The sequence below is a fragment of the Equus asinus genome, chromosome 18 (genome assembly GCF_041296235.1).
Source record: "Equus asinus isolate D_3611 breed Donkey chromosome 18, EquAss-T2T_v2, whole genome shotgun sequence".
Taxonomy (NCBI): Eukaryota; Metazoa; Chordata; class Mammalia; order Perissodactyla; family Equidae; genus Equus; species Equus asinus.
This window is the reverse complement of record NC_091807.1, coordinates 40034640-40049944: the sequence shown is the minus strand read 5'-3', so window position 1 is coordinate 40049944 and position 15305 is coordinate 40034640. Positions and strand designations below refer to the sequence as shown.

Sequence of the window (15305 nt, the reverse complement as noted above, 5' to 3'; positions counted from 1 at the left end):
CTGGTACAGGCAGGTCCTCCCCCAGTCTCAAGGCCCTGGGCTTCCGATGTTGCTGTGACATCCTGGGAAAGCAACCTTTGCCCTCTGTTAAAGAAACTATTCTGACACTTGTTTAAAGGGTAAGGAAAACTTATTCAAGACAATTGTAATAGGGGAGAGAGATTGGGCTCAACTCCTAATACGAGGACAGCTGGGGATGTACAGCCAAGGAGCCGAGTGAGGGGCCAGTGGATGGAACATGACCGAGAGACTTGGAGGGTAGGGGATCTTGCTAAAGGCAGGCCAAGATGTCACTTGGGGGATGGGGAACTTCATCATATAATGAGGTGTTAGACATCAAGGCCTGGGGGATGACTTAGCAGGGTCTTTGCTGAGACCCGGCTCCAAAGGCCGAAGACAGGACAGGGGCCCAGAAGAGAGGAGTCTCAGAGGAGGCTGCGTGAAGTCTGGTCCCCTCCCCTCTGACAGGTCTGAGAGCCCAGATGTCTGTCTGAACGCAGCGTTTGATTTCTGAGAAGTCTGAACACTCGTGAGGTCTGTTAGCGCCGGCTCGTATCTTTGGCACCTGCCTCCCTTCCTTAAACGCTGAAGGGAGCAAGGAAATCGACCCAGCTCTAGGACTGCCCTGGATTTCCATCTCAACAGTTTAAACCCCGGTGATTCGGGGCAGTTCAGAGACCATCACCTCCATGCTCTGGGCTCCGGGCTGAAGTCTCGGGTCTGGGGGATGCGGGCTGAGGGATGGGGCTCGGATCTGGGGTTGGAGCTGGGGGCCAGCGTTCCGAGCTCGGGGCTCGATGTTCGGGGCTCCGGACGGTCTTCAACCGAGTCTCAGCAGAAATGCGTCAGGGATGGACATCCAGGCGCCGCGCATGCGCGGGACCAGGCGCGCGGCCCAGGGGCCCGGCCGCGCGGGCAAGAGCGGAGCCAACACGCGGAGCGGAAGCCCAGGCGGCCCCACTGCGCTCGCGCCGTCCCGCCCCCTCACCGAGTGGCCAATGGGCTCGCAGGATCCGCCCCTGACGACGCGGGCTCCGCCCCTGGAGACGCGCCGCAGCCGTGCAGATATCCTGAGGGGTAGCGGGCGGTTGGCTACCGGGCAGGGGTTTGGGGTGAGCTGCAGCCGCCATGAAGCTGACGCGGAAGATGGTCCTGTCCCGGGCCAAGGCCTCGGAGCTGCACAGCGTGCGGAAGCTCAACTGCTGGTGAGGGGCCGTCCTGCGCGTCGTCCCCGCTGCCCGGCACCCCCTCCCTGGGGCAGGGACCCCTGTGCCTGACACCTCTTCCCTGGAGCGGGGACCCCCGCCTGACACCCCCTCCCTGGAGCGGGGACCCCCGCCTGACACCCCCTCCCTGGGGCGAGGACCCCTCTGCCTGACACCTCTTCCCAAGAGTGGGGACCCCTGCCTGACACCCCCTCCCTGGAGCGGGGACCCCTCAGCCTGACACCTCTTCCCTGGAGCGAGGGCCCCCGCCTGACACCTCTTCTTTAGGGGGAGGACCCCCTGCCCAGCACCTTCTCCGTGGGACGAAGGCCCCTCTGCCTGACACATCTTCCCTGGGGTGGAGATCCCCCTTCCCGACACCTCCTCCCTGGGGCAAGGACCCTCCTGCCTTGCACCTCCTCCCTGGGCCGGTGACCTCCCCCCTAGACTTCTAGATAGCCTTAGTAGGGCAGATAGATCCTTCCGTGGATGGGGCTGATTTCTGACATTGCCAGTCATTGGGAGCCAACTCTCCAAATAAGGTGGGAGATCAAGGTGATTAATACTGTCAACTTAAAAAGCAAATCTGCTTGTTATTTTACTCAAAATGGGTTTATTCAAGAATAGCCAAAAGAATTGCAATTGGTGATGTGCAAGCTATAGTGAACCACAGGCAAATCTGGAAGGAGGGGAGCTGCTTTTATAGAGAAAAAGGGGGAGCGGGAGGGGCTGTTCTAAAGGAAAGTCCACTTGGGGAAAGTAGCAGTTCAGGGCAGCAATGGCTTCTCATTGGCTGAGCTGCGGTGCTTCTCATTGGCTGAGCTGTGGCATTTCTCATTGGCTGAGCTGTGGCATTTCTCATTGGCTGGGCTGTGGCATTTCTCATTGGCTGGGCTGTGGCATTTCTCATTGGCTGGGCTGTGGCATTTCTCATTGGCTGGGCTGAGGCATTTCTCATTGGCTGGGCTGAGGCATTTCTCATTGGCAGTGTTTCTGATTGGCTGGGCTGTTGCCTGGTGAGGAAAGAAGGCTTCCTTCAGTAGAAAAGTAGCTGTGCTTCCCGTGGAAGGTGCTTCCTGTTTGGTGTAATTGAGGGTGTGTGATGGGTGTGGGAGCTCCCGCTATGGGCCTTCCTGACTCCAACTGAGTTAAGGTGTCTTTTATTAATTTCCACAATACCATTTGTCGGGGAAAGAGAGAGAACTGACTCTAAAGTAATGATTCAGTAATAGGTGCTGTGGGGTCAGTGCAGACTCAAAGGCGGGGTGGCCAGGTCTAGCTGGGCCGAGGAAGGAGCCGAAGTGCTTCCTAAACTCATGAAAGACCTGCCTGGTTCCCTGGGGACTCGGAGTGAGGCTTCATGCGCCTCTGGACGGTTGGGGGGGGAAGTGGGGGGGGGGGGGGGAGCCGAGAGCAGACCTTTCTCCTACCAGTGCTCGCCGATTGACTGCAGTGATCTCTGCCTGTTCATTAAGCCTTGCTCTTGCTCTGGCACAGCTGGTATTTTGGCCACAATATCCCCTCATTTGTTTTCAATAAAGCCTTCCTTTGTTCTGCATGGGGCCGTCATGCTTTCTCTAGGCAGGGAGAAACAACCGCCCTATTTCAGGCTTTCTAAAGTGTGTTTCATAAGTTGCATGTTTAGCCTTTCGATTTGGCCTCTTATAAAGACTCCCTTGTTTATTTATATTAGTGACGGAAATTATCCTAATGTGACAGCCTTGAGAATGCGCAGATCTTTGTGTCCTCCAAACGGAGCAACCTCTACGGCTCCTCTGAGAAATAACCCTCCAGCATCACGCATAGATAGTTTTGTTCTAAATCAACCAAGAAGTGTTTGACACTTTCATCAGTAATATGGGCAAGCTTTCTTTTACTTTGTCATTGAAATCATAGACATTGGTCTACAATTAAAGTTTGTAGGCATCTGTCTCTAATTTTTGGAATTTCTGTTTTTAACTTTTTGTATTCAGCTTTAACAAAATTAAAGTATGTGTGTCTTTTCTTCCCCAGGGGCAGCCGCCTCACAGATGTAAGTATTATGTCAATCATCTCCAAATGCTCTCTGATCCCAAAAGTTGTCGCCTCTTCCCCAAGAGAAGTGTTAAACTGACAGAAGGGCACCCATTCAGTTCACCCCCTAATCTGGTACTTTGTAAAGCAGAACCACTAATGAAAAAAATGCTCTCTATGCTCGAGTTTATTCTGAAGTTGCTTTGAACGTTCTCATGTGGATGGAAGGCTCCTGTGTCCTGCAGGTCTCACAGAGGAGAGAGAGGGTCCGAAGGGAGGAATCCCAGGGGGGTTGGTTTACTTTACAGAGAAGTGCACTTGGCTGGGCTCTTTTTCTATAGGTTCCTGGACTTCATGTCACTGAGGAGGGTCCTCACTTCAGCTCCCCTCGCTCAGATCCAGCATCATGCTCCCCCACACCCCCATGGCAGGAACAGATGGGGCCTCGTGGGGGGACAGTGCACAGAACTGAGCTGGGCTGTGGCTCTGGGAATAGATTTCTTTCCTTTTCTCTCTCTCTCACTCCTAGACTCAATGTCGCCAACTTGCACAGACTGTGTGCCAGCTATTTCTTTCTTATTTCCTTTTGTTTTGTAACTTTCACTGCAGCTTTCCTTAAAAACAAAGTTGGAAATGCTGAGCAGCTGGGCTGTCCAGAAAAGCTGATTCCACCTCCTGCCATAGCTGAAGTGCTGCTGACTCAGCAGCAAAAACCCCGAAACCAAAGCACTGGCATAGCATGAAACAGACCCGTTGTGAGTGCGAAGAGTTCTGACCAGACTGAGCTGTTTGAGGTCAGGCGAGGTCCGGGGCCCGTCTGGCTCCAGGCCAGTGTATGGCAGGCCCACAGATATTTGGGGTCTTACAGGATGGATGCCTTTATGGGCCACCCTCATTGCTCTTTCCACTGCATCCACAGTGTTAACGTGATCCGAGATCCGGTTTCAAGCCTGTCTCCCTTTTGGCCCAGCAGTGTTGGCAAGAAGGGGCTTCCGTCCTTGCCTTGCACGTCAGGGACAGCAAAGAGGAAGGTTCTCTGTCCAGCGTAGGGGCACTGAGGTCCCCTCACCTGATGTGCTTTGAGGGCATCTGAAATTAGGAATGCCCCGTCTCAACAGCTGGCAGGGTTTGTGGTAACGATGCTGTTTTAAAGTTTTGGAGAGAGCACACCCATTTCTCCTCCTGGTCCAGGGAATGTCTAGGCTGAGAGAGGAGCATGACACAGAGCACAGTGTGCTCTTGCCTATTGTGTGTGAGCCCGGCGAGGTGAGGGGGCTACTCCACCAAGGCCCTTGAAGTGGAGGTGACTCCACCCCCAGCTGGTTTCTCTGTTGGGCTGATAGAAAGCTGACGTCACAGAGCCCGTTCCCAGTGATGTTTGCAATCACGTTCCTTTTTTTTTTCTGAGGTCACATCGGTTTATAACGTTATGTAATTCTCAGGCACATGTCATGTTTTGACTTATGCGTATAGACTGCTCCATGTTCGCCACCGAAAGTCTAGCTGCTGTCCATCAACACACACACGTGACCCTTCACCCCTCCCGCCCTCCCGACCCTCTGCCCCTCTGGTAGCCACTGAGCTAATCTCTGTCTCCATATGTTTGTTTTCATCAATCCTTTTCCTTCCTAGATCTCCATCTGCCGGGAAATGCCCAGCCTGGAAGTGATCACCCTCAGGTACCTAAACCCCTGCCATCACTCTAAGTCACTGGGGCTTGGAGGAGGAGGACCCTCACATCCCTCCCCAGATCCGCGTGGCGTTCAATAACCTGAAAACTCCCAGGGAAAGTCTGGGGACCGCTTCAGGGCCAAGGCGGCCCAAGGCCAGTGAAGAACCTGGTGCTCCTCGCGCTCTGCCCACCTTTCTGGAGGCACCCTGGGCTCCCGGCTGAGCACGCCCTGCTGCGTCCCTGCCCACCCTCACCAGTCAGTGTGTGCAGCTTCTTAATGATGAGCAGCTGCCCTCACAGTGGCCGCGTGTGCCCCAGCACCCCAGCCTTTTCTGCCCTCCTGGTTCCCTCCCTGCCAGGAGCTCTGCCAGTTTCTGTGCAGCACCTGATCTGTCATTGGGAATAGTTACCTCTTGCAGAGCTATTGGCCTTCTAACAGACTTAGGAAACCTTGAACGAACTCAGTACTGTCACTGGGATTCCAGGCAGCTGGGAACTATTTGGAGGGATGTGGGGAGGGGGGAGCGCCCTCTGCTCCCGACCTCCCTCCTGCCCGTCTGGACCCGGGAGGGAGCCCACACTTGTGGACAGCCACTGCTTGCCAGATGCTGGGGTGGGCGCTTTCTGCAGGTCTCCCCGTGTAAAACCATGGCATTTAAACCCTGCAAGGAAGGCAGATTCTCCCTGTTTGGTAGTTCAGAAGGTTCCGGAACTCCTGAGTGTGGCCATCCCAGGCCTTTGATCCCGTGCAGACCCCCGTGACTTACCTCCCTGATCACATGGCCGGCCACCATTTGTCCCTCACCAGCCCCTCAGCTCCTTCTCCTTTGAGCCTTCTGCGGTCACTTTGTGGACCCCCTGTCTGCCCACCTTGTGCTCACAGCACCCCTAGCCCCAGCCTGAGCCCATCCTGTGGGTGCCGTGCCTTCTCATGAGATGAAGGACTGGGCCTGGTGCTGCTCTCCCACCTCGGGCAAGGCTTGGACCTCTGTGCCTCGGTTTCCCTGTCTGTAACACAGAGGTAACACCAGCACCTGCCCCATGGCATGAGGAGTGGCTGCAATCAGGAAGGCGGAGCGTGTGCCAGGTGTGCACATGGCAGCCTGTGCGTCACTTACTCGTCAGGATATCAGTGACGCTGGGACTTGAGCCCGTGTCCCAGAAGCCTGACCTGACAAATGATGGCTTTTCCTTCCCCCAGAACAGCAGGAAACTCGGAGTCAGGGGTGGCTTCAACACCGTCCCTGCCACACACTGTCTGGGCGATTCTGGGCCGCTGAGCTGCAGGTCCTTGTGTACACAGCTCGGAGGAAGGACGGCACACAGGGTTGTTGACCGAGCTCGGGGGCACGGTGTCTGCATGTTGGCTGCCTTGAAACTAGTGGGGCCACGCCTGTGGGAACTCCTGCCTGAACGCAGGCTGGCAGTCCTTTTGTGGGTGCAGTAATTTCCCTTTGGGCTTGGTGCCTGTGGGTGGGAAGGCTGTCCTAGTCCGTCCCAGCCGCTGTGACAGAATTCCTCGAACAGCAGACGCTCCTTTCTCACGATCTGGGGGCTGGAAGTCTGAGATGAGGGTACCAGCAGTTTCGGTGTCTGGGGAAGGCCCTCTTTCTGATTCACAGGTGGCCGTCTCCTCACTATGTCCTCTGACGGTGGAAAGGCCGGGCAACTCTCTGAGGTCCCTTTTTTAGGGCACTAACCCCATTCATGAGAGCTCTACCCCCATGACCTGCTTGCCTTCTAAAGGCCTTCCTGCCAACACCGCACTGGGGGTTCCGATTCAACATAGGGATCTGGGGAGGACACGAGCATTCAGCCCCTTGCAGAGGCAGTGTCAGCCCCGTGGTCAAGAAGGAGGCCTCCAGGCCAGGCTGCAGGGTCAAATCCTCGCTTTGCACCAACTGCCTGTGCCTGGGCAGCTCCTCGATCTTGAGGATTCCAAAGCCTGAGTTTCGCTCAAGAGCAAGTGGTGTCGACCTTGTACCTAGCTGCTAAGTGAAATAACCCACGTACTGAGCACAGCACTCCACGCCAGTAACTGCGTGAACAAGTGAGTGTTCACTGTGGTGTCCCTGAGGGAAGAATCGTGGCGTCCCTTCAAGGTGCATGCCAAACTCAAATGCAGCCTCCAGGAAAGAATGTTCTAGATAGGTCTAGCACGTTGGGAGGGTCCCACAGAGTAGCCTGGCTCTCAGCTGCCAGCTCTGCAGGGAACAGTGGCGTCCCACAGAGCTGTGGAGGAGGAACGCGCCCGGCCCGTGTGGCACTTTGGCTGGGCACGGCCAGCTGGGGCTCTGCTGCCAAAGGAGGCTACCACCCTGAGCTGGGCGGGTGTGAGCGGCCCGGTCTGTCTGAGAGGGGAGGAGGGTGGGTGTCTGCCCAGGTCAGTTTAGACCCTCAGCTGTCTGCCTCAACCCTGGGTGGTTTTCTGTCTCTGATGTGTGCACAACTCTCTGGAACGAACTTTGAACCCATACGCTTGGTTTCTTTTCTAAACGTGGGCTTCGGGAGTTCGGTGCCCGGTCCGTGTAACGTGGAGCTTGCTTACGCTCGCCGTGGGCTTTTCTGGCACTGCCTGCTCTGGGGCACAGTGCCGGAGCCCTTGGGAGACCTCAGTTTCTTCCCTGGTCCAGGAGAGTGAAACATGCCTTCTCCCAGGAGGACTAAACAGGGCGGGAGGCCAGAACGTTCCCAGCCGAGGGCCTCTCCACCCTGAAGCTCACTTCTCTGAGCTCTCCGGGGGTCGTGTTGAGCCTGACTCATTGCAGCCGATGTTGACACACGTTTAAGGAGAGGGGTGGAGGGCGCAGACCTGGTAGTGTTTGTCTCTACCACATTCACAACTGAGACGAGACGCACAGTGCGGAGGGTGCTGGCGGCGTGGGGGCGTGGGTGGCGCTGCTAACCAGGCGTCTCTGTGCAGTGTCAACGGCGTCTCCACACTGGAGCCCGTGAGCCAGTGCCGGCAGCTGAGCGAGCTCTACCTGCGCAAGAACCGCATCCCCAGCCTGGCCGAGCTCTTCTACCTGAAGGGCCTGCCGCGCCTGCGTGTGCTCTGGCTGGCCGAGAACCCGTGCTGCGGCCCCAACCCACACGTCTACCGCATGACCGTCCTGCGCAACCTGCCGCACCTGCAGAAGCTGGACAACCAGAGTAGGCGTCCCCACAGCTCACGCGACCCGGCTCTCTGCCCTCTGCAAACTGACCCCGCAGACCTCGCGGAGGCAACCTCCCTGTGGTCTCCTCAGGAGCTGTCCCCAGATTTGTGCTGCTCCTTCCAAAGTCACTGTCGTTCAGTGACGGGGCACAGCCCCCCCACCCCTGCACACAGGGCAGCGTCTCTTGGGTGAACCTGACAACTGTTTATCCCTGAAGCTGTTGCTTCTTCTTTTTCCCTGTTAAGTATCCTCCACTCCAGCGCTCATCCACGCACCCTGGGGAGCACACGAGAGTGTCCGGGCGGGCCAAGTGGGATCACTGCTGGTCCACGGGACCCAAGGTGGCAGTGTCCCTGTGCTCCCGCCCCCAGGTCAGGGTGCTCCCTCACTCCTCGCCCTCCCACTGGAGGTATGTGCTCCTCCTGCTGGACATGTGGATGGGCAGTTTTCACCTGTGTCCCCTGCCTCACCTTGAGGCGAGCAGCCTGCCATGGGCCGTTTGTGCTCTGGCCTCCGGGAGGTCCAGCCCATTCCAGTCCATCCTCTCCAGCCAGTGAGTGCACTGGTGTTCCCTGTGTGCTGGTTCCTAATCCTTGTCACGTGCACAATTATTTTCTCCTAGGTGAGCAATGTTAAAAATATAAACTTCAGAGAAATTGTCATGTGAGTGAAATGGAATGAATACAGTGTATTCTGTTTCTTTTTAAAATTTGTCTTAATTTAGGGTTTTTTGTGAGTGTTTGCCTTTGGCAAATGCTGAAGTTCAGATTCACAAGCAGTTGCTGACCATCTGCTGTGTCCAGCGAGTGCCGGGGCAGGGGATGTGATGGTGGCGGGACTGTCCCTGCTCTCGGGCTGCAGGCCATCGGATGGACAGACAGATAGATGCCTCTTTTCTAAAGCAGACTGGGCTGATGGCGCAGTGAGGACGGAGCCGCGGTTAGTGGGGCTGGCACGTCTGAGGCCACTCTGATGCTTTTGCCCCCTCTCCTTCACCTGAAGCTGTGACTGAGGAGGAGCTGTCCCGAGCGTTGCTGGAGGGAGAGGAGGTCACGGGCCCCGGCAGAGAGGGCACAGGGAACGGCCAGCCGGAGCTGTCCTACACCCTGAGCAGCATGAACGCCACTGCCGAGACGCAAGGGGACCCGCTGAGCTACGGCGAGGAGGAGGCCAGGTGCGCCAGCTGGGCCCATCCCAGGTCCTCCCTCAGACTCACCGGGCCTTCCCGTGGGCCGCGTCTCTGGGGAGTGAGGGAACTGTTCAGGGTGGTTCTTCCTGGTCTGTGACTCTCAGTTGCCCCCAACCTCATGTCAGAGGCATGTCCAAGAGGAGGCGCGGGACACAGGAGCTTGTGCGACCCCGCACCCTGCCCTCCACAGGGAGGGGCCTGGAGGTGGGACGCGGTGGGTGGGTTAGTGCGCAGGAGGGAAAGCTCTGTGGCCGTGGCCACCTGAGCCCTTCAGCCTCGGGGAGCCGGGGAGGGGGCAGTGGGTGGCGTGTGGGCCCCGAGGAAAGGCCCTCCCGACCTGCAGGCACCTCAGATGCGGCTTGGGTGGCCTCCGAGGGCAGCTCACTGACTGTCACGGTGTTTTGAGCAGAACTGAACAAGGAGGGGTTGTGGAGACCGTGTTCACAGGGGGCCACCAGTTTGCGCGTCCACTTGGCAGATGAAGGGCCCCTTGTTTCCTGCAGTGGGGACGTCCATGGATGCCGCCTCAGTGTGGGGCAGTTGCATCCACCCCCCGTGGCAGGGGCTCTCGCACACGTCTTTTGTGTTTAGTGCCCCCCAGCCCTGGGGGAGCTTGGGGTGCAGAGAGGTTGCCCCCAACAAGATCACAGGGAAATAAGTGCTGCGGCCACGATTCCAACAGTCCTACCCTCTCGCCCAGTGCTCCCACCTCCAGAGCAGTGTCACGTGGTGGGAGTTTCCCTGCGTACTGGGGCAGGGGTCCATTGTCAGGAGTCTCTTAGTCCCATGCTCGGGGGATCTGGGATCACACGCTGCAGACATCAGTGAAGGTGCTGACAGGCCCTGAGTTCCTCAGGCCTCATGCACCATTGTCATCTGCCTCCCACCAGTGGCATCCAGGGGCAGCTCAGCCTGAAGCCCCCTTCCAGGGACCAGCTTCCATCCTTCTCACAGAGGGAGGCCGCGAGCAGTCGCAGGAACAGGGTGAGTGTGATGGAGGCAGCCCTGGCTGGAGGTGGCCATAGCTGCCTCTGCCCACAATGTGGGAACTTTTGGGGCTGGGGGCTGGAGACACCACAGGGACTCACAGAGCCAGGCCCCAGAAGGTGGGAAACCGGCCAGTTTCCAGGTCTGAGCTAATAGGAAGTGACAGAATGGTGGGGGGAGGGCTGCCTGGCATGTGCAGCTGGGCCTCCCAGCATGCGGGCTGTGCCGAGGGCCAGCTGCATGAAGGGCCCCGTGTCTGTCCTGGGGTTGGATAGGTTGCTATGCAGCACCTGAGGCTGCAGAGGTTTGCAGCTGTGGAGCAGCACCCCACCTGCAGTTAGAGGTGGGCCTCCTTGTCCTGGCCAGGGCAGGGGGTGGGGGGAGCAGGCCATGTCACCATGCAGTGACCAGAAAGCAGGCCACATGGTTCTGGAGGCTTCCCCGTAAGGAATAACAGGTTGTTGACTCAACAAGAAATAGGTCATGTGGGCAGCTGGGTGACATTGTTGGAGACATGGGTCCTCTGCAGGTTCCCGTCTGCCACCTACGTCCCTCTAGCTTGTCCTTGGGCTCATTCCCCTGGTCACAGGGCTGGCTCCTCTGGTCCAGGCTCACACCCAACAGAAGGACAGGGAACATTTCTTCCCATGTGTGTCCTCTTATCGGCAAACAACTGTTTTTTTGCCGTGTGCCCCCCACGCAGGCTTGGTTTCATCAGCTGGAATTGCCCACATCCCTGAACCAGAGGCAGTCATTGGCCCAGAGGACCCAGTCACCATGGCTAGCTTGGCCCATGACCCCCAGCCCCTGCTCCCAGGGTGCCTGGCGGTCTTCAGCCCTGCAGGGCCTAGCTTGGCCTGACCACAGCCGTCAGCGTGCTGTGGTCTCCATGTGGGCTCACATGGGCAGGGCCCCCCAGTCAAAGGGTGAGGGCCGCCTGAAACCGTGGGCTAGGGCTCAGTCATCCACTCAGTGACCAGCTGCAGCGCGTGCAGAGCCTGTGGGCAGTACAGAGATGGATGCACTGGGGCCCAGGCCTTGGAAAGGGCTAGCCCACCCTCCAGGAAAAGTGTCCCTCAGAGCTGCAGACAGATGTGACCGCAGACTGAAGGCCAGTCTAGGGAGCTGTCGCCGGGCCTGTGGCCCATCCTCCCCACCGCAGGTCAGTGTCCCCTCAGGGCTTTCCTCCTCCGAGAGGCGGCCATGTGGTCCTTGCACATACTTCCCTGACACGCTGCGGGAGGAGCCCGGATGTAGACCCAGTCCCCAGGAGCAGGCCTGCCCCTGTAGGGCACTGAGGCCGGACACCCCCCTCCCCAAGCCTGGGCCTCTGCAGAGCCCAAGGACCGTGGACCGGAGACTGAGACTGCACCCACAAACACGGGCTAGAGACCACCCAGCTGCTGGTGCAGGCGCATGTGCCTCTGGACTCAGAGGAAGGGAGGGCCCTGGCCCTGCGCGGGCATGGACCCTGAGCCTCGGAGCAGATCTTCCCACATCGCAGTGCCTCGGGCTCACACCATTTCCCAGGTGTGTGTCTTAGCACGTGTTACTGAGCACCGTCCTGGGCCTCTCAGCCTGCTTTTGATCCCCACTCTCTACTGACCAGCTGTGTGACCCAGGGCCAGTTACTCAGCCTCTCTGGGCCTCAGTGCTGTAAGCGTGAGATGGGTCTGTGTGTGGGAAGTCCCTGCAGGCAGTGAGCCACACCAGTGCCTGGCTGTGGCTTCAGGCTGCCCAAGTCTCCGTCCGTGTGGTCTCTCATTGGTTGCCTGGAAGGCCCGCCCCTCCTGAAGGCCGGTAACCCATGATGTGCACGTGATGCTAGCCAGGACCCAGTGTGTCACCTCATGGTGTGCCTCCTGGCCTTGCAGGCATGGTGCTTAGCCGGTGACTCTCTGTGCCCCCAGAACAACGTCCTGACCGCCATCCTGCTGCTGCTGCGAGAGCTGGATGCCGAGGGGCTGGAGGCCGTCCACCAGACCGTGGTCAGCCGGCTCCAGGCCCTGCACAAGCAGGAGCTGCAGGAGGACATGGAGTGACTGTCAGTGGGACCCCGAGCGGTCGGGCCCTCCTTGCAAGAGCCCGTGCTGAAGTCCCAAGCACCTGGGAGGTGGGGGTCACTGCCACAGCCGCGGCCTCCGCTGCACCCCGGGCTGAGTCTCAGCCCACAGGGCTGCTTCCTTAGGACACCTCAGCCTGCCCAGGGAAGCTGAGCAGACCGGTGACCCGGCGAAGGCAGGAGGGGTGTTGGGCACTGGCGGGCAGACCCCGTGTCTGTGCCCTCCACCGTGAGGGGCCCTGGCCGCAGCCCAGGCCCAGGCCCAAATGCCCATCAGGAGGGCCTGCCTTGACCCGGCTCTTCCTGAAGGTGGGCATTGCAGGCCTTTCTCCCTAATAAATATTCTTCCTGAATCTAATCTGGAAGCAGACATTTCCTAAATGACAGATGTGGCCTTGACATGCTTTTTAAAGGTAAAAGCTGTGGCTCATGCATGCTTTCCCATGTCAGTTCTTTGACTCGGTCATGGAATAGACCTCTCTTCCCCCCAGAGACTTCCAGAATGATGGCATCCTTAGAGAGACAAGCTGCCCTCGGATTTGCACTGGCAATCGCACAGCCACCTGCCGCCCCGGGACGTTGTGTCTGAATGGCGGGGACTGGGAGGGCCACACCCCCTCTTTTCTTCCTCCCTTTGTAAGTGCCCCCAAGCCATGCCGAGGGTTTGTGCTGACCCTGCAGGAGAGGCCTTGCACAGACAGGCCTGCCCCTTCTGTTTGGGGATCAGGGGCAGCCACAGGTGTAGCAGCCGGGCGGAAAGGGCAGCCTTCTGGAAACCATGTAAAATGTTTTCTTCCTCTGGGAGGAGTCTCAGGCCTTGCGTGATGCACGGGATGTGGGCGGTGACGCCCAGCCTTGGCAGGCCTTACTAGTGCCCCCAAAAGCCGAGGATGCCTCCACCTGGAAGGGGAGGAGTGTGAACCCCGAGCCATTAGAGAAAAGTCTGTTCCTACTGGAGCCGAAATGACGGGACTGGAGAGGGAGAGAGTGATGTTCTGTCTGCCCCTTGCCGCCTGTTGGGGGGAATGACCACATCCCTGTGCCAGCTGAGGGCGTGTCAGCTGTGTGACAGCCACACAAATCGAAGGGGTGACTTAACCACAAGGCGGGCAAGAAACCAGTGACAGAGCGCCAGCGGCTGGAAGACCACCGCTCTCCTTGAAGGTGAAGCTCCAGTCGAGCTGTAGGCCGTTCCCAGCTCTTGAGGCGAAGCCCAGTTGAGGGCGGGCAGCTCCTCTGTGGGGGGATCTGTAGTTCTTCAGGACCAGGGGGTGAGTGCTGAGCACTGGGAAGCTAGGAGTCACCACGGGGGGGCATCCAGGCGGGGTGGCTGCGGGGCCTGTGTGCTCCTTCTCTTGTAATTATGGGATGTCGGACGCTCTCAATAAAGCGTTGTGTCGGTTAGAACGAGTTGGACGTGGTTATGTTAAATTAAGAATGCTGTCCCTTCCCCTCCCACCAGGGGGGGCTCACGCTGACTTCCCGCCTGCCTCGTCACCTGGTGTGCCTCAGTTGGGACCGTTGAACTGGACCCTGGTCAGGGTGAGCTGCCGCCCTCAGAGCCTTCCGCCAGCTCGCCAGGTCCTGCCCCCAGCTACCTGCTCACTTGGTGCCCTTTTGAAGCCCTCAAGCTGGACCAAGGACAGCACATCCCCCAGCCTGGAACCCACGGCCTCGGGTCTTTAACGGGCGCGTCACAGGCCCCGCTCTGAACTTCTCCCAAGTACCTCTGAAAACAGGGCTTTTGAGCAAAGCCAGTGTTGGCATTACACCATGTGCGTGTGTCCTGTTAGCCCCGTTTATAGGGGAGAGAACTGAGCCCCAGGAGGGCATGTCACCCAGCCAGAAACGCTGGTCAGTGCAGCCAGAGGTGGGCAGACACACTGTGCCTCGCCGTGGAGCTGCTGCCCAGGAACGAGAGTGGCCACTGTGTTGTAGGCACCACCCAGCGGGTCGTCCGGGCCAGCGGCTGATGCGCTGCTGTGCGAGTTCCATCACTACCCGACAGGACAAGCTGAGGGGCTTCCACTCCCAGAACTGAGTCCTGGCCCAACGTGTGATGCTGACTGGGCCAGGCCGAAGCAGAACCAGACCAGGAGGTGGCCGGCATCCACTCCGAGCCTCCCGTGTGGAGGAGGGTGTCTCCTGCGGCAGGTGGGGCCCTTCATCCCGCAGCACTGCAGCTGGGCCCCGAGGCCCCCACAGCCCGGGAGTTTGCTGAGCTGGGCCCTTGCCCCCGCACCCCCCATGGGTCGGGAGGTGAGCGCTGAGTTCTGGGAAGACGCGTTCATGGGGCCCTTTGCTCTTGTTGCCTGGGGGCGGTTTTCGGCAGGAGCAGGAGTGGGGAGATCTTCCACATTGTCCTTGAGCCGGGGCTGCCATGTTTGGAGGAGACACTGGTGGCTCTCTTCAATGCGCACCCTCCGGGGAAGCATGCGTGGAGGCCGCTGTCCCCAGAGGGGCCCCTAGCATGCTCACAGCTCCCCCGGGGGTCCTGGAGTCAGAGCAGTTGGGAAATTAGAGAAGGAGCAAGGGGTCTTGGCAGCTGGCGTTCTCGGAGAACAGTGATTCTCAAGGGGTGCTATAAATGGTTACATGGGTGCCAGCATTTCTCTGGGAAGCCTGGGGTCCTGAGGGGTCCCCGCCAGGGCGTAGGAACAGCCCGGGTCTGCTGAGCCGCTGCCACCGTGGCGATTGCCGAGTTCTCTCCAACTGAGGGAGAGTCCCAGTCCAGCTAGGAGTGGATGCTCACGGTGGCCGCACTGAGTGAGATATGGAGCTGGACGTCTGCCATCCCAGCAAGGGGAGCTGTGCCTAGTGCTGCCTGCCTGCAGCCTGGTGCTCCAACAGCGCACTCAGCCAGGGCCGGGACCACACAGGCACACAGGGCCCTACGCTCAGTTAACACTCTGCTGTCGCCATCCCGAGAGTCTTCATCACTGTTACGAGGGGCCTGCGTGTTTGTGTGCGCCAGGCCGCCAGGATAACGCAGCTGGGCCCGGGCCTGGTCTCAGATGCT

The 15305-nt window shown here is 58.8% G+C and overlaps 1 protein-coding gene across 2 annotated transcripts; it reads left to right on the top strand.

Annotated features, from left to right (window-relative positions):
• Window positions 1-890: 890 nt before the first annotated feature.
• CFAP410 (cilia and flagella associated protein 410) lies at window positions 891-13693 on the top strand. 2 transcript variants are annotated; one of them, XM_014830765.3, is made up of 7 exons: window positions 891-1205; window positions 3219-3237; window positions 4851-4897; window positions 7814-8043; window positions 9051-9222; window positions 10128-10221; window positions 12135-13693. In XM_014830765.3, exons 1-7 carry the CDS (start codon window positions 1129-1131, stop codon window positions 12264-12266), a joined length of 771 nt encoding a protein of 256 aa, XP_014686251.3. In that variant the 5' UTR covers window positions 891-1128; the 3' UTR covers window positions 12267-13693. The 2 variants fall into 2 exon arrangements, with proteins under 2 accessions (XP_014686251.3, XP_014686249.3); XM_014830763.3 differs by having other exon boundaries at window positions 1031-1205; window positions 12099-13693.
• Window positions 13694-15305: the final 1612 nt, after the last annotated feature.